The sequence below is a fragment of the Lepidochelys kempii genome, chromosome 1 (genome assembly GCF_965140285.1).
Source record: "Lepidochelys kempii isolate rLepKem1 chromosome 1, rLepKem1.hap1, whole genome shotgun sequence".
In the NCBI taxonomy this organism is placed as follows: Eukaryota; Metazoa; Chordata; order Testudines; family Cheloniidae; genus Lepidochelys; species Lepidochelys kempii.
The window spans coordinates 249,151,534-249,169,371 of NC_136380.1; the positions used below are offsets into that span (position 1 = coordinate 249,151,534).

At 46.3% G+C, this 17,838-nt stretch overlaps 1 protein-coding gene across 6 annotated transcripts in view; it reads left to right on the top strand.

Annotated features, from left to right (window-relative positions):
- Window positions 1-17,838, top strand: part of DENND2A (DENN domain containing 2A) — a 79,750-nt gene that overhangs the window by 41,650 nt on the left and 20,262 nt on the right. For all 6 annotated transcript variants that reach the window (XR_012156063.1, XM_073322491.2, XM_073322462.2 and 3 more), the window contains 8 exons: window positions 3,917-4,114; window positions 7,727-7,820; window positions 9,454-9,504; window positions 13,924-14,111; window positions 14,952-15,061; window positions 15,332-15,401; window positions 15,788-15,865; window positions 16,368-16,508. Coding sequence is in view for 5 of the 6 variants with exons in the window: in XM_073322491.2 (XP_073178592.1) it covers window positions 3,917-4,114; window positions 7,727-7,820; window positions 9,454-9,504; window positions 13,924-14,111; window positions 14,952-15,061; window positions 15,332-15,401; window positions 15,788-15,865; window positions 16,368-16,508 (930 nt within the window). In the remaining variant the exon portion in view is untranslated. The remainder of the gene's footprint in view (window positions 1-3,916; window positions 4,115-7,726; window positions 7,821-9,453; window positions 9,505-13,923; window positions 14,112-14,951; window positions 15,062-15,331; window positions 15,402-15,787; window positions 15,866-16,367; window positions 16,509-17,838) is intronic.

Consider the following 17,838-nt stretch of genomic DNA (forward strand, 5'->3'; position numbering starts at 1 on the left):
TCCCCATCATGCAAGCAGTTTTGGGGAGAGCAAACAGATCACAAAAGGAAGAGCAGCTGTTTGAGCTGAACCAAGATGGTAACTCATATATGGACAGACATGCGAAGGGCTGTGGTAGTGCAGTGGGCTCGTGTTGGCCTTTCACCTCTGGAAACCTGGAGTCAGATTTTTACTAGATTCCAAGGGAAAAAGAGGTGTGCTCTGATCTAGTCTCTACACGTGTCCAGCACAGAACTGATTATAGACCTCTGTTGCAAAATTTGGATCCAGGACTGAATTCTCCTGAGATTCAGGGGTGTTTGCATTTGGGGTGTTGGTTTGGGCCCATGGCTACAGAGGATCCACACCAGATGGCAGTCTCCGTTTCAGTCTAATGGAACCCCAGAACTGGAGAGCAGGGTGGGGTTCCGGTTTAGAGTTGAGGACCATTGGCAGAGCTACGAGGAGGAAGTTTTACCCATACTGGGCTGCTTTGTATTTTGCTCAGCCCTGCACTTTTAGCCCCACAATTTTGTGAGTGCTACATTCACTCACAATATTTAAATACAGGGAAAGGCCATTTACTGCTGCAGTGTAAGGTAGCCTCCTCCTCTTTAAAGTGGCACTGGAATGCTCTGCCAGTCAAGGCCCAGCAATCTGATCGGTATCCATGGGCAATATGTAATCCATTTTTGCAGCTGTTAAGAATTGTGAAGTGAAGCATCTATTGCCCCATCCATTAGGAAGGTCCTGTTGGATTTCTGTTGATAAGTTTGGTTAAAGGTAGCAACCAGCTCCCTGTGGTTTCACTGGGAGGCGCTTACTAAAATTCCTTGCTAGGTAAGACAGCCTTAACAAGTGCACCCTTGAGGTCCTACTTTCTTGGGGACTCCCCCATCTCATGCAAGCGCTGCAACTCTCAGTCTGGCGCTGTCTTTCTCTTTAGCAATGAGACCAGAGGAGGAGGTAAATATATTGTCTGAGCCCCTTTCTTTACGCTTGTGATCCAGCGAAGGGCATCCGGGCTGTCTGCCTCCTGTGTCTTTCCAGTTGCTACTTGTTCTACCCTTAGACCAGGGGTTCTCACAACACATTTTTTACTCTTGCTGGTGGCTGCTCTGACAATTTTTCCTAAAATACTTAATTAACTTTAGGAAAAACAAATAAACATATATACATCCAAATCATTGTAATTTATTTATGTAGGGTGGTGGGTTTTTTTGCAGACTCAATCATAAAAATAATGTACAGTTGTCTCTATTTTTTATTGGATCTAAACAGAATAGAAACACAAATAAGATGCTTTGCACATTCTTGTTTTGTTTTTGTTGTTTGGCTTTTTGGTTGCTTTTTAAAAAAGACTTGATAGCTAGTAAGTCTGCTGCTGCGAAAAGTAATATTTGTTTTTTTGTTAATATCATTTTTTACAGCATCCCAGCTAGCTAGTCAGTCTGTTGTGAAAAGTGATATTAACAAACATCCAAATATCAATTTTCACAGCAGACTTACTCAGCCCTGGCAAGCCAGAAGCCCTGGATGGGAGGGAGGCAGCAGGGTCCAGGAACGATGTGGGGAAGGATGGGCGACCGGTGAGGCAGCAGGGGCCAGGGGTGATGCAGGGTGTGTGTATGTGAGCCGAGGGCCAGCACCTCCGCCGCATGGACGGAGTCCAGAGCCAGAACCCAAAGACCCATGACCGGATCCTGCCGCCCTCCACCCCAGGGCTGAAGTCAAAACTCACTGCCCTAGCAAAGTGGGGAACTCACTGGTTGCCTGCTCCTCTGGCATTTGTGGCTCCAGCTGGTGGCCCTGGGGGAGGCTCCACTGCCTTGCTGCCCCATCCCCACTGTCCAAGAGGATGTCGTGGCTGCAAGAAAAGCCCCTGGTGGCTGCGGTGGCCGCATTTGAGAAACGCTGCCTTACACTGTCCAGGCTGCCTCAGGCTCAGACCATGTGACAGTAGAGGATCAGACTAGTAACAAATAATGTCGATAGCGGGGGTATAAACTCAATTTTCCTTACCAATGGGCTATCCAAGCTGTAGAAATTGTTATTAGGGCTGATTTAAATTTTTTCAAAATGTTGACACCTTTCCCCCCCTCCCCCCAAATATTTCTGTTTTTCAACCAGCTTCTAGAGTGATTGAGATTTTTAGAAAATGTGAAATTGCAATGAAATGTTCTTATGAAAATGTGTCTGCATTTTTTGATCAGCTCCTTAACCCCCAGAGATAAACCGCAGTGTGGATGTATAGCTAATCTCTTCATCACAGGTATTTGGGATGGAATTCACGCTTGTGCAGAGGGCACATACAAGGACCCATCCACCTCTTAAGTCGCACTCAAGCTCTCAAAATGGGACTGAACTATTGCATAGGCCTTGTGCTGGCCCTCTGCATGGGGATGAATTTCATCCTTATGGAGCCCCTGTCAAGGTAGTATCTAGGAGCTGAAATAACACAGTTATACTGCTACATGGTTCTTAACACAAAACGTTGCTGTCAGCGTTGGTCAGGAGAAATGTGCTCTTAACACGCTGTGTGGTAGCCAGCATAGTTTCAACTATAGCATGAACCTTACTGGACCCAAATCATGGTAGTGCCCTGCCCCGTCCCATTCCCCCAACCCAGAACTGACTAGGAGTGTCGGAGAGGCCTCCCCACCCTGAAGACCCATCATAAATAAATTGAATCATTGGGTTGATAGAAGAAGCAGTGGAGACCAGTCTCCAAAGGAGAAGCTTCTTCACCCTCTTGGAAGCCGTGAAAAGGGAGACGGCTCATTCTTGCCCCCAATTCCTCCCTCCCTGGAAGGTGTTCCATTCCTGGGAGAGGAGGGCCGAGTAAGCTCTTCAGGACAGAGATTGTCTCTGTGGGTGTACAGCACCCAACACAATGAAGAACTGATCCTGCTCTGGTCCTCTGGGTGCTGCTGTACTATTAAGAAGGAGAATGCAATAGAAGTTGTAACCGAGCGTCATTGCACTGAAAAGCAGCTTGCTCGGATTTAACCAGAGAGCTGAATTTGAAATCCATTTGAATTGACAGACCATTAGCTTGTTATCTAAACAGCACTGGCCTAACTCTGTGCCTGTTGAATCAATGGCAGAACTCCCATTGACTCCAAATGGGAACAGAATTAGGCCAACGCTGAGTGCGTTTGAAAATCCCGCTATCACAGGAGTGAGTTGAACTTGGACCCCCTTAAAGGTCCAAGCTCACCCTGTGACATACCGACAGGAGAAATTGTAGGCACTGGCCAACTCTGACAACGTAAAAGTAAGCTGCACCTTCATACCCACACATAGGTTCCTCTAGTTTTGCTAAATAGAAAAGTTATAAATAGGGGAGGGATCATAACTGATGAGGAGAGAATCCTCCATGACTTCCCCCTGTATTCTCTCCTCTACCTCCTCTTCACGCTTCCCCCGAAGTGTCATTTCACAATGGCCCTATCTCTCTGGAGCTTCTCCCAGGAGCTGCTCCCTAGGATATCTGAGGCACTCCCTCCCCCTGAGTGTGCTGCTTTGGCACTACTCCCAGCTCCTTTGGGCTGGGGAATTTAGAATCTGAACATGGATACTGTAATATACCAGCCTTCTGGGCTGCCACTGGACTTAACCAACCACTTACTGATGGGGTTAGGAAGAAACTAACTTCCATTGCTGGCCATGATGGGGTTTCTTGCACCTTCCTCTGAAATATTGTCTTTAATTGACTTGCATGGTAGTCCTGTGGAAACTGTGACAGCCATGCAAATTTCTTGGTCCTATGAGAATCTGCTAAGCATACTGGTAAGCCGCATCTGCCTGTGTGCTAGCCATGTGCTCCAGCTCACCTAATTGAAATGAGTGCTGTCACAATGTTTCCTTGCGAAGTATATGGGGTGGAGTGCTGTGTTAATTTATTTCCTCTCCTCCATTCTGTCTCCCTCCCCAGTTGCTTTCCAAACCCATTTTCTTTCGACAAAACTCAGAGCGGCGGAGTTTCAAACTGCTGGACATACGGAAACTGAGCCGTGACGGTACTGGGTCCCCTTCCAAAATCAGCCCTCCCTCTACCCCCAGCAGCCCAGATGATACATTCTTCTCCCTGGGAGATGCTCAGAATGGCAAGAGGAGAAGGAAGATTCCCAAGGTAACTTCAGGGATTTTTTCCTCACTTACCCTGGCTTCTCATGTGTTGTTACATTGATAAGGATGATTTTTTTGTGCAATTTCCAGTGTCATGCCCATAACATTTAGGAAGAGTTCTGGGCTATGACTTGATTTCCATTAACCTTTCACAGTTAGTACTAAACATTTTTTACATCCCACCACCCTTTTTCTCATGGGAAAAGGGGTCCAAAGATCTCTGCAAGGTCTAAAGCAGTGGTTCTCAACCAGGCTCTCAACCAGAACTACATGTATCCCTGGGGGTACAGAGAGGTCTTCCAGGGGGTACATCAATTCCTGTAGATATTGGTCTAGTTTTACAACAGGTACATAAAAAGCACAAGTGAAGTCAGTACAAACTAAAATTTCATACAGACAATGACTTTATACTGCTTTATATACTATGGAAGTACAATATTTATATTCCAATTGATTTATTTTATAATTATGTGGTAAAAATTAGAAAGAAAGCAATTTTTCCATTATAGTGTGGTGTGACACTTGTATTTTTATGTCTGATTTTGTAAACAAGTAATTAAGTGTCATGAAACTTGAGGTACACAAGACAAATCAGATTCCTGAAAGGAGTACAGTAGTCTGGAAAGGTTGAGAGCCACTGGTCTAAAGAATGTATTTTTTCTCTCTGACATGTCCCACACTACTGTGAGGGATAAAACAAGTAAAAAAAAAATTCAGAATTAAAAATTTCAACTAGATTTTTTTTAATGAAATTCAAATGTTGATAGAAAATGGACGAATTTTTTGCAAAGATTACATCTTGGTTTCCAGCCATGTTTAGTGAAGGACATGGAGAGCAGTGGATCCTATGAAGGGCCACGTGTCCAATAGTTGTTACTTGGTGATAATATATATTTTCTTTCAAGATATTATTCAATCACTAGATGTCTCAATGTGCTGTAAGAGTTCCAAGCAGGGGTGTGATCCCACATAAACAAAGGAGACAAAGCTGGAACTCAAGCTGTGTAGAATCCTTTGTTTGTCTGTAGTTATTGGTGTTTTCTTTAACAACACTTCCTGTTTAAGATTGACTGTGATTTCACATATCATGACACTATTTTAGATTTAGATCAGGGAGTAGTTGGGTTCAATTCAATTGAGGCTGTGGATCACATATTGAATGCTTTCAAAACATGGTTATTTTTCCTGCTCTTAGCAAAGCTCTGGCAAAGGTTAGCAGTGCTAGGCTGTAACTGTGTCTCTGAGCAGACATTTTTCCTTTGGGAAAATGTGTGCTTGTGTGTATTTATGTCTTCTCATCCGTACAAATCTAATTTTGCATGCCTGTGTTGTACATATTGGGTCTTCACAATGTTTGTGTTCATGCCTAAAAAGAGATGCAGATTTTTCCCATGTGCCTGCTTAGCGTGCTTGTGTGTGTGTGTGTGTGAGAGAGAGAGAGAGAGCATTCACATTTCAGGATGTGCATGTGTGTACACAAGTTCACATCAAGTGTCATGGATGGGGAAGTTAAGGGGTGTGAACTTATTGGTGAGTATAGTGTTATGTGCCCTGGAATAAGATTTACTATGTACTTGATGTTGGTACCAACATGAGAACCAGGACAGACAGCTCGAGATGTGAAATAAATGATCTATCCTAAAGGCTTTTGTTTAAAGCATTTCTGACCAAATTTGTACTAAGTCAGTAAGTCCAGCATCTCTTTATCATTGTCGAATACACGATGGTTGTTCTCCAAGGTCACTCATAGGTGTATATGTACAAGCGTAGTAACAAACCCAAACTATTAACATAAAGCATTTCTGCTTCTTGTGGCCCCTTCTTTTGCCTCCCCCAAGATCCCACCTGCACTATATGTTGTGTCATGTTAGGCATCCATTTCATATTTAAAAATGTCAATAATTGAGCTGTGCCGCTGGGATGGATGGGATGGGATTTGTTTGAAATTGTTTTTTAAAACTCTCTGAGCTGGATCTTACGGTCTACCTGCGTGTAAGTTGCATTCTGCTACCTAGTTGCCATCCCACACCCAGGGAATGCTTTGGGCCAAGGTAGATCAGCCTCAGGTGCTCTATACACCCTAGGAGCCACTGGCGTTAGATGACAGCAAGCTCTGATCATGCCCCATTCATTCTACTCCCAGGACACCAACTGGACCAACTGACTGACAGGAGCCACCTGGCCTTGAACTGGCTATACTGACTTCAAACCATCTGGGGATGTCCCTACACAAGGGGAACCCCCATTTGCCCTGTGAGGGTCATTCTCTGCCTGCAGTGTAAAGAGGGATGATGGGCTGACCCCGTGAATCTACAGCCCTGACTAGTCTACAAAAGAGACTGTAATAAAAGACTTTTTTTACTCATTTTAACAGTGGCTTCAGTTAGCACTGATTTCCCCCCATGTGGAAAATGTTTAAAGCATCTGTCATAAATATAAAGGGAAGGGTAACCACCTTTCTGTATACGGTGCTATAAAATCCGTCCTGGCCAGAGGCAAAACCCTTTCACCTGTAAAGGGTTAAGAAGCTAAGAAAACCTCGCTGGCACCTGACCCAAAATGACCAATGAGAGGACAAGATACTTTCAAATCTGGAGCGGGGCGGGAACAAAGGGTTCTGTCTGTCTGTGTGATGCTTTTGCCAGGAACAGATCAGAAATGCAAGCCTTCCAACTCCTGTTAAGTTAGTAAGTAATCTAGCTAGAAAATGCATTAGATTTTGTTTTGTTTAATGGCTGGTAAAATAAGCTGTGCTGGAGGGAATGTATATTCCTGTTTTTGTGCCTTTTTGTAACTTAAGGTTTTGCCTAGAGGGATTCTCTATGTTTCGAATCTGATTACCCTGTAAGGTATTTACCACCCTGATTTTACAGAGGTGATTCTTTTACCTTTTCTTTAATTAAAATTCTTCTTTTAAGAACCTGATTGATTTTTCATTGTTCTTAAGAGCCAAGGGTTTGGTTCTGTGTTCACCTGTACCAGTTGGTGAGGATTATTATCAAGCCTTCCCCAGGAAAGGGAGTGTAGGGCTTGGGGGGATATTTGGGTGGAAGATGTCTCCAAGTGGTATCTTTCACTATTCTTTGTTTAAAACGCTTGGTGGTGGCAGCATACTGTTCAAGGACAAGGCAAAGTTTGTACCTTGGGGAAGTTTTTAACCTAAGCTGGTAAGAATAAGCTTAGGGGGTCTTTCATGCAGGTCCCCACATCTGTACCTTAGAGTTCAGAGTAGGGAAGGAACCTTAACAGTGTCTAAAGCATTTTTTTGAATAAGGTTCTCAGTAACCTAAGTAGGTTTTCAAATCCTCAGTAGGTCTCTAACATGCTTTCTGTAAGAGGTGTTGAGAACAGTTCAACCATAATCTTTACTGGTGATCTGTTGTTCTCGAATCCACTAGAGTGGGGAGAGCTGGTCCAGGGGATGGCCCAGAGGGACTCATAGTCAACAAAGGGTAGACAGGGTCACAGTGTTTATGGTACCTATAGGGTCTAATGGTGGGAAGGCTGTTGACCAGTATTAGGAAACTAAAAATTCCCTCCAGAACAAAAACATTTTCATCTCCCTTATTGGGGAAAGGGCACTAACCCTGTTTTCTGTCTCCTGCTTGCTGAGCAGCTGGTATTGAAAATCAATGCCATTTATGAGGCCCGAAGGGGAAAGAAACGCGTCAAGAGGCTGTCCCAGTCTACAGAGAGCAATTCAGGGAAAGGTAAATGAACATGGACCAAAGCATGTTGCTGCTGAATCTTTCTGAGAGTTTCTGCCTGGCTTGAATTTTTTACTGTGATGTACAGTGTGTTTTCTAATACTTTGTCTGGTTCAGTGTAAAAAGAGTGGCTGGGGCTTCCTTTATGAATAGGGTCCTACTAAATTCATGGTCCATTTTGGTCAATTTAACGATCATAGGAATTTAAAAATCATAAATTTTATGATTCCAGCTATTTAAATCTGAAATGTCATGGTGTTGTAATTGTAGGGGTCTTGACCCAAAAAGGAGTTGTGGGGGGGGTATTAGCCCCCTTACTTCTGCACGGCTGCTGGCGGGGCGCTGCCTTTAGAGTTGGTCACTCGGCCAACAGCTGCCACTCTCTGGCTGCCCAGCTCTGAAGGCAGTGCAAAATTAAAGGTGGCAATACCGTGACCCCCCCCCTTAAAATAACCTTGCAACCCCCTGAAAGTCCTTTTTGGGTCAGGACCCCCAATTTGAGAAATGCTAGTCTCCTTCATGAAATCTGTGTAGTATAGGGTAAAAGCACACAACAGACCAAATTTCACAGTCCCTGACACGTTTTTCATGGCCGTGAATTTGGTAGGGCCCTTTTCATGAAGCTAAAGGCTAGTCCACTATCTAAGGCTATGTCTACACTGCACACCCTACAGTGGCACAGCTGTGCCAATACAGCAGTGCCACTGTAAGGTCTCCTGTGTAGCCACTGTTTGTTGACAGGAGAGAGCTCTCCTGCCAACAAAATAAAACCAGCCCCAACAAGGGGCAGCAGCTTTGTCGGCGGGAGAGCATCTCCTGCCAACATAGCACTAGCCACACCAGCGCTTTTTGTCAGTAAAACTTTTGTCAGCTGGGAGGGTGTTTTTTTCACACCCCGACCGACAACATTTTACTGACGAAAAGGTAGTGTAGACATAGCCTAGGAGCTTTTACTGTAAGGACATTTCCCCCCGACTCAGTTTTATTCCATTATTCCTAATGGTAACCTCATGGGTTGCACTGAACAATTCCTCCCCTTCTTGGTGTTTCTTTCTCACAGATGCTTGTAGATGTTTGTCATGATATATATAAAAGCTTGTGTTTCGGGTTTTAAAACAATCTCTTTTAGGGATTAGGAAGAGACCTTAATGGGGGCAGATTACTCCACATTGACCTGCTGTGGGGGTTTCTTGCACCTTCCTCTAATGCATCTGGTTCTGGACACTGTCTGAGGCAAAATACTGGACTAGACAGACCATGCATCTGATCCAGAATGGCAATTAACTGTGTTCCCCCATCCCTCAAGTTATTGTGTAGCAAGAGAAGCATGTTAGATCCACATTTTGCTCTTGGTTACATCCATACAACCAACTGAATGTCCATTGAAAATTTCTGGATTTTTCCATTCGCTCTATACACATAATTGCTTTTGTTGCTCTTTTCTGAATGCCCTCTAATGGACAGGAAGGTATCAAGAATGGTGAGCTAAGGCTCCATTGTCATGGGCACCCCTGGGAAGAAAGAGCCCTTGTGTGCAATACATTCTGCCTCCTTAAGTGGTTAAGCCTGGTTTTATTCTGCCATCCATAAGAAGTGCACTGTTTTTAGACAGTCTTTATTTCATGTTTCCTGGTAGTTACAGATGAGAACAGTGAATCGGACAGTGACACCGAAGAGAAACTGAAAGGTAAGAAAAGTTTGCCCTGCCCACACACATGGGAGATGGTTACTCACAAACTTGCACTTGATTTCCAGGGGTATATTAGCTCTTTCCTCTTCTCTTTGAGGCACTTAGAGAAGAGACTCATTTCTACTCAGAAAAGAGAGAAGTCAAAGGCCACAGAACCGCAGGAGAAGCTTAGTTTGAGACACATGAAAGCCCGAAACCAACCGAGAGCCCGTTCCAACTCCCACAGAAGTCAATGGGAGTTTCTAAACTGACTGTCATGGGAGTTGGCCTGGTCACTGAGGCAGTTCAGAAGAGGTTTCAATAAGTAAAGGGTCACAAATGTGTGAAGAAGGCTGCCAGAGGCAGCATGGCAATGTGACAGCATAAGCATCGTCCAAAGGGCGTATTGCACAATCACTTGAGGAGCAAACTATTGCAGTGTAGGCACTCTGGGTAGCTCAGTAGAGAGATTGAGCTGCACTACATGCTCTGCTGTGAAACTCCTGTGTGTCTACGTGAGGCTGTTTGCTCAGCCCCAGAGGAACTATGTGTTGTATCAGGGATTCCTCCAGAATCTCCTTGAATTCCCTGCCCTGGTTATCACTCCAGCACTGTGACACTGTGATTATGTTTGGATTTATAGCCGTAATTAGAAACCAGCCGAAACTGGCATTTGAAATCTAAGCTCCTCCAACTATAAGGGTTTTCAGATTCCTGTGCAGAGATACAACCCTAGCCCTGTGGTTTGGGGAACAGGGCAGTCAGATCCTGGTGCAGGGCAGGGGTATGCAGGTGGCATTCCTGCTCTGTTTCTCACACAATGCACTAGTACTGGAGATGACCTAACCTTACCCCTTTTGGGGGTTGCCTTAATAGAAAAATTAAAACAAACATAAACGTCACCCTGAGCATCCTCCTGAATTTAGCTGTTAGCAGGGTTTTTCCCTGCAGCATCCTTCTGTCCCTGACTCAACTTACCTCTGCGTCAGAAGGTATGTCTACACTGCAATTAGACACCTGCGGCTGGCCCATGTCAGCTGACTTAGGCTTGCAGGGATTGGGCTAAGGGACTTTTAAATTGAGGTGTAGATGTTCACGCTCAGTCTGCAGTCCTCCTACCTTGCAGGGTCCTAGAGCCCAGGCTCCAACTCCAGCCTGATCCCAAGCGTCTACGCCACCATTAAACAGCCTCTTAGCCCAAGCCCCACAAGTCCAAGTCAGCTGGCATGGGCCCGATGCGGGTTTTTAATTACAGCCCTTTTCTGTTCCTGGACTGGAGTTAATATGAACTGTCTGGTCTGGCTGCCAGGGTGAATCAGCTCAATAGGCCTGTATCTCTGTGCAGGGTCCTAGCACCTGACCGCTTATCACAGGCCGGTTACCCACTTTGCAGTTAGCTAAAATCTAGTGAGGACAGCTCATGAGACTTTTGTTTGAACCTGAATTAGAGCCCTGATTGGGCCTCAAACCTACTTTTAATCCAGATCAGGGTTCAGACACCACCTCTTTGGCTCATATGTTCCAAGACAATGTGAGAACAATTCTACTGAAATACTATATAGCCATTGCCCAATCACTACACCAAAATCTTCCAGTAAAAAATGTTTGTGTGTTACCACTGTATCACGGTGCTAGAGTGGTAAAAACTACACTAGCTCTGTGTTACCATGTGTTCATGTTCTGAAAAATATTGTAATTCTACACATGAGTGGACATTCCATGTGTTCAACAAGAGCAAATTTTGGGACTTTCTTCTCCTTGTTTCAACAGTTCTTTCTTCCATTGCTAGTTTGCTTTTCCTATTCATGGAAAGTGCATATCTTTGGAGATGGAATCTGCCTGTTTTAAGAATCCAGAAGGGAGGATTTTGCTTTCCCATGAGTAGGAGCCAGTTAGTGCTGCTGCAGGGAAAGACTCCAGCACTGGGAAGCTGGTAGAGCCTTTTCCTAGTGACGGAGTCTTTAGCTGCGGCGAGGAAAAGCTCTGGAAGGGGGCAGGCAGCAGCCTTTCCCCACTGCCTCTCCCCTGCCAGATTCTTTCCCCAGCAACCGGGAGGCAGTGGGGCACTATGCTGCTAAAAATACAGTAACTCCTCACTTAACGTTGTCGTTATGTTTCTGAAAAATGCAACTTTAAGTGAAACGATGTTAAACGAATCCAATTTTCCCCATAAGATTTAATGTAAATGCGGGGGGTTAAGTTCCAAGCAAATGTTTTGGGGGCAGACAAAAGGCATTATATACTGTACTGTACTGTGATGGGGAGGTGCCCCTGGCTTACCCCACACAGGCACAGCCTGCTGCAGGCAAGGACGCTAGGAAGCACCTTGCACAGCAGCAGCGGCAGCTTCCCCCCAGAAGAACAGGCGCCGACTTTGCAGGGGGATGCTCCAGGCCTGCCTCTTCCCATCACAGTTCCACTCCAGGCTCACCTCTTCCCATCCCCACTCCACCTCCTCTCTGGAGCCCGACGCGTCGCCGCTCCTCCCGCTCCCTCCCAGAAAGTCCTAAGCGCCGCCAAACAGCTGTTTGGCAGTGGGGGAAACGCTGGGAAGGAGGCGGAGAAGAGGAACTTGTGCAATGCTCCCTTGTAAAGTCACTGCTCTTCCACAGAATCTTACAAGCAATGGACAGAGGAGGCAGCCAAACGACGTTATAAAGGAGCATTGTACAACTTTAAACGAGCATGTTCTCTAATGGAGCAGCGACATAACTTCGAAACAACGTTAAGCGGGAGGACGTTACGTTAGGAGTTACTGTAGCGGTGTAGATGGGGAGGCACTGCTTGAGTGAGTGGAGAGGCATGTAGTGTATGTTCTCACATACATACCCACAGCCTTCAGGCATGTCTGTACCGACTCCCCTAAGCTGTGGCTCACCGTTTTATTCTTCTGTTTATACCTGTGCTAGGGGGACTATGCACGTATGTACACTACATGCCACCAAAAGAAGGGTACAGTGTACATGCATTCTTGGGGGCGCGGGTGGCATTTTCAGAAGCACTCAGCCTACTCTGCTCATGTTGAAGACAGTAGTAAAAGTCCCATTAGCTTCAGAGGGAGCAGATTTAGGCCAGTGCTGAGTGTTTTTGAAAACCCCGGCCTTAGACAATAAAGAGCCTTAACCCCCCCCACACACACACACCTGTAGCCAGGCCCTGACTGGTGCAGGTGGGATGGGGATAAAAGATGATTATAAGCTATATTTCCAGTCCCCTTATAGCCTCACCAGACATTTTTTCACTTCCTGGTGTAACTTAGACGAGCCATAGGACTGCTGTCAGTTGTATTCAGCTGGAATCTATGAGCAGCACAAAGCAACCTAATGGGGGGCCAAGGATCTGGCCCAAGGCATTCATATAAGCCTTCTTGGGCAGAGCTCTTGTTTGCATTCACTTTATTTGGTGCTGATCAGTTTCCAGTACACCATCATGGATTGCCCCTGTCAAACTTGGGGGCATCACTCTGCCCCCCAGCAGCGCAGGGTGCCTGGCTGTGAAGTGCTCTGCAGTCTCATCTTGCAGTTTACTTTTACGGGGGGAGGGGGCATTTTTGGAGATTTACTTTGAACCTAACTATAAAACTACAGGGGAAAAATGTTCCGAGGGAATCTTGTCTAGCCTCTCTCCAGTGGGTGGCTTTTCATTACTTTCCCGATTGGAGTGTTTATTGTCCCATAGTTTGTACATTGTGGTAGTCTCAGACTGCTCGTCAGTTTTGTCCTTTTCCCAGTATCTTTGGGTGAACTTGGCTCTTGTTTTAAAAAATAAAAGTAATTGGAGCTCTGATTAGCTTCAGGCATAGTATGGGCTGGCATCAGGCAACCTTTTTCACTCATCCCTCTGCCAATGCATTTCATTCCTGGCCTACAGCTTCCCCCATCACACCATTACAGCCCTGGGGCCATGACATTACTCAGCCTGTCTTCTGACCTACAGTATCCCCAGCTACTCTAGTTCTGGGCTTCAAGTGCTGCCAGTGGCCTCTATCCATCAGTCACACGTGCTGGCTTTGACATGTAGATGAATGGACGAGGATGACCCCAGGAACTCTCTCTTTCACTTGCTACCCAATTTGGGTCTCCCCGTCTGAAAAGCCTACCTATTAAATCATTGTGCCACCTAGACCCCATAGGTTGCAATTTGGGCACCCACCCTCTTGTCCCCTCCTCCCGTGTGCTTTTGGCCAGTGCTACACACCTGTGTTGAAACAGTGCTCAGATTACATACTGTCTAAGCCATTACAGCTTTTCCTTGGAAGCTGTATCGCACAACTTCCAAATGTTTCTGCCTCTCACTCAGCCCTTGGGAAAGGAAACACACTGCAGTCACGGTGAGCTCACAAGAGGTCATTCCAAAGCATGGTGGGAGCTCTATCCAAAGTCCAATATCAAATGACTCTCTCTCTCGCTCTCTCTCTCTCTCTCTCACTCTTTGTAGCTCACAGCCAACGGCTGGTGCATGTTAAGTCCCGCCTGAAGCAAGCCCCGCGGTATCAAACCTTGGAGCGGGACTTGATCGAGTACCAAGAGAGGCAGCTGTTTGAGTACTTCGTCGTGGTATCGCTGCACAAGAAACAGGCTGGGGCTGCATATGTCCCTGAAGTCACCCAGCAGTTTCCATTAAAGGTTCGGTGCCTGGGCAAAGGCCTACTGGTGTAGCAGTGTTATCATTTAGGCTCTTCAGCCCCATCTGGAACCCACTGCCCTCCTGGCTAGCATGCTGCAGAACGCATGTTTAAACAGGAGACCCTCGGGGGAAGTTAGAGCTCTCATGTTAGCCCATAATGTAATGCAGGATAATCCCCTGCTGTGCCATCGTTTAATAGGACAGAGGATTTGGAGGTTGCCCTGCCCTCCATGAACTTCATGATGTTCTCGAATGCAGATGGAGCAGCTGTGTGGATTCTTCACTGCCCAGGAAGAAAGTGTGTAAAAAATTCTTCCACCACTTATCTCGGTAAAAGGGAAGCAACCTGGTATTGCTAGGAGAGACCAGCGGCTGTGATTCTCAGGGTGAAGAAAACGGTCATTGCAGGGAGAGCAAAGCTATTCCTAGCAGGTCTCTCTTGGCAGGAGGCATGAGACACAGGGCCAGCCGAAAACGTGTGGCAGTGCATTTTCCAACATGGTGTAACAAGAGTTTGCTGTGGGCTTTATTCTGCACACACGTCCCCGCACAGATAGCCTCCCCCCTTTACTGAGCTCTTAGCTATATCACAGCAGGGAAGAGAGACCCAGCAGGGACAGACAAATGCAAAAGTAGAGTTTGGTGCGGAGTGTGTGAGGGGAATTGCTTAAAAAAACGCCTCAGGACAGGTGAGCTAAGTAGAGCAGCAATTTTAATATCTTCCAGGCAAAAGCTTAGTCTCTGTCACTGCCTCTCCATTTATCACAGGACAAATACTCGAAGCTGTTCCATCCCCACGTGACTAATTGAAAACATGCCCTCCTTCTCTTCTCCACTAGCTTGAGCGTTCCTTCAAATTCATGCGAGAGGCAGAGGATCAGTTGAAAGCCATTCCCCAGTTTTGCTTCCCTGATGCCAAGGACTGGGCGCCCATCTACCAATTTGTCAGGTAGGCGGGTGTCTTCCTCCCCCATGAGAGCTGGGTTTGTACATATCATTCACTTAGCCATGGGAGCTATTACGGCAAAGAGAGAGAAACCCAGGGGAGGCGGAGACACTCCTGGAGAGTCCAGAAGGGAACAGCGTGAGAGGGGGAAGGTGGAGATATGAAAGGAGTAAAGTGTTCTCTGGGCGGTGGAGTGGGTGTGTGTACGGTGTGTTTCCTAATGTGACCGGTTTTTTTTTCTTCATCTTCTTGTCTCTGTTCTCCCTACTGCAGTGAGACCTTCTCCTTTGTCCTGACTGGTGAGGACGGGAGTAGACGGTTTGGATATTGTAGAAGGCTACTGGTAACTATTCACCATTCTGTTCCCTAAAAGGGTCCAAAGGGGGAACCCTCCTCTGTTGTGTTTGTCTTGCTGTCGCCAACTGAAGGTGGGGCGCGGCTTCCGCTGTTCGATTCAGCGAAGAAGCAAAAGGCACAGAAGAGGGGACTCTCCAGCTTTCTGCTTCCCTCTGCTCTGTTTAAGGTTCCTCTTCAGAATCCATCCCCTCACTCCAAAATACAGCCCCTTTTCGCGTTTCTCATGGTTTCACAAGGAGAGCTTCTTCTGTTTCACCAGCCAGCCCCTGAGGGACCAGGCCCCAAGCAGCCCAGAGAATGCAGCCGCGTGCGCTCTGCCTCGGTTGAACTAACTGCCTTTTTTTGGTTGTGTTTGTGTTTCTCTCTTGAAAGCCCAGTGGGAAAGGGCAGCGTCTCCCTGAGGTTTACTGCATCGTGAGCCGCCTTGGGTGCTTCAACCTCTTCTCTAAGGTGAGGGGGAAAGGAGGGACAGAACCTGCGCTGTGGGCAGCGATGAAGCTGAAAGCAAAATCAAGGCTAGACGAATGAGGTTCAGTAAAGTGGAGGGCTCAGACTTGAGAGACTGGAAGACGGCACTGGGGGCGGGAACACGCACTAATTACATGAACTTTGCAAACAGACTATGAAAAAGCAAATTGCATGAAAATATGGACCAGCAAACATTGGCTTGTCCCTTTAATAAAATGACCAGAGCAAAGAAATTCCAAGATAAAGGATGAAATCCTGGTTCCACTGAAGACAGTGGGTTTTACCATTGACTTCAGTGGAGCAAGGATTTCACCCAAGGTTTCTACTCTAGTCTCTCTTGCTCACTCCATAGTATTCTGATACTGCATATTTGGGCTCCACACAAGCTGGGGTAAGGAGGGTATGTAAATGCTGTTGTATTTTATTCTCTGTCTCCCTCTCGCCTCCTGTTTATACATCTGTGTCTTCATGTTCTTTCTTCCAGATCTTGGACGAGGTTGAGAAAAGACGGGGGATTTCCCCTGCTTTGGTGCAGCCTCTCATGAGGAGTGTCATGGAGGCTCCTTTCCCTGCGCTGGGCCGGACCATCACAGTCAAGAACTTCCTACCAGGCTCAGGGACTGAAGTAAGGACACCACCAGAGCTGGAGGAAGATGGGATGATAGGACAGGCCAGCAAGCACCTGCTGGAATAATAAGTCAGGCCTACACCTGTAGTGCAAGGTTGTGGGAATGTGCAAATTCCTGTGAAGTGGAGGCTCAAGTTTAGAGTCAAAGGGATTGGTTCTCAGTTCCTCTGTTCTTGAGTGTGGGGCAGGTGTCTTCAAAAATCCTACATGCTCCTGGGGCTGTTCAAGGCCACTAATGGCTCTAGTCCTCTGTGGTCTGCCTCTTCCCATGACTCAGCCCTCTAGCCAGGTCACTTTAAAGTCTCTCCCTTTCCAGGATATGAGAGTCCCACTGTCCTCTGCCTTTCTAACAAGATCTTCAGCCCCAAGTCTTGGCCTTGTTGTTCTCACCCTTCTTTCAGGGCATTCCACTCTCTTTATCCCCTTCTCATGGGCCAGGATTTCTCAGGGCTCTCCTCTGGTTCCCCTAATACAAATCCCAAACTAAAGGGGTACAAAGTCAAATCAATTCCTGCCCTCCTTGGGCTTCACATTTATCCCTCTCTGCTGCTCTGGTCCTCCACTGAGCACTTCCTAGAACTCTTTCCATGGTAGAGTCCAAATCCTGCCCTTCTATCAGGGCTTACCACTGAAGCCTGCTCCACTCCCAGTGGCTGTTTTATCTCTCTCCTGGCTTCTGCCAGAGCTCTCTGTTTAGAAGAGGATCGCAGCGCCAACTCTCCAACCCTAGGCTTCTTCCTTGAGCTTTTTCACTCTGTAGTCCCAGAGAGTGATTGCAGACTCTCTCCCTGCAGCCCCCTCCTCCTTCATCGTTTTGGGTTTTGTGGCACAGCAGAGTCACTTTCTGTGTGTCTGACTGCCATGCACTGGGCTTTGGAGGTAGATTATGACTTAAAGTCTGTCACCTTTCCCAGTATTCTTAAAGAACTGCAAAATAGCTTTTTTAATTGGGCCCCCATTTTCCTTGTATTCTGGACAGGAGTGGCAAAGAAAAATTTCTTATTTATATGGAAAACTCAGAACCCTTAGTATATCTCCTTTCACTGGTACAGTTTTTACAATTCCATGAGAGATGATCCATCATTTGCTGGACCATACATGTTTCACATAGTCCATCCTTTTGTTTGTGTATTGGAAATAAGTTACTGTTTCATCCACAAAGACCTGTTAACATTTTGAATAAAGCCATTTTGCTCTTAGAATCATAGAAGCGCAGGACTGGAAGGGACCTCGAGAGATCAGCTCGTCCAGTCCGCTGCACTCATGGCAGGACTGAGAATGTTCATCTCAGGGCCTTGGACTATATCAACATTTTCAACTACTGGGC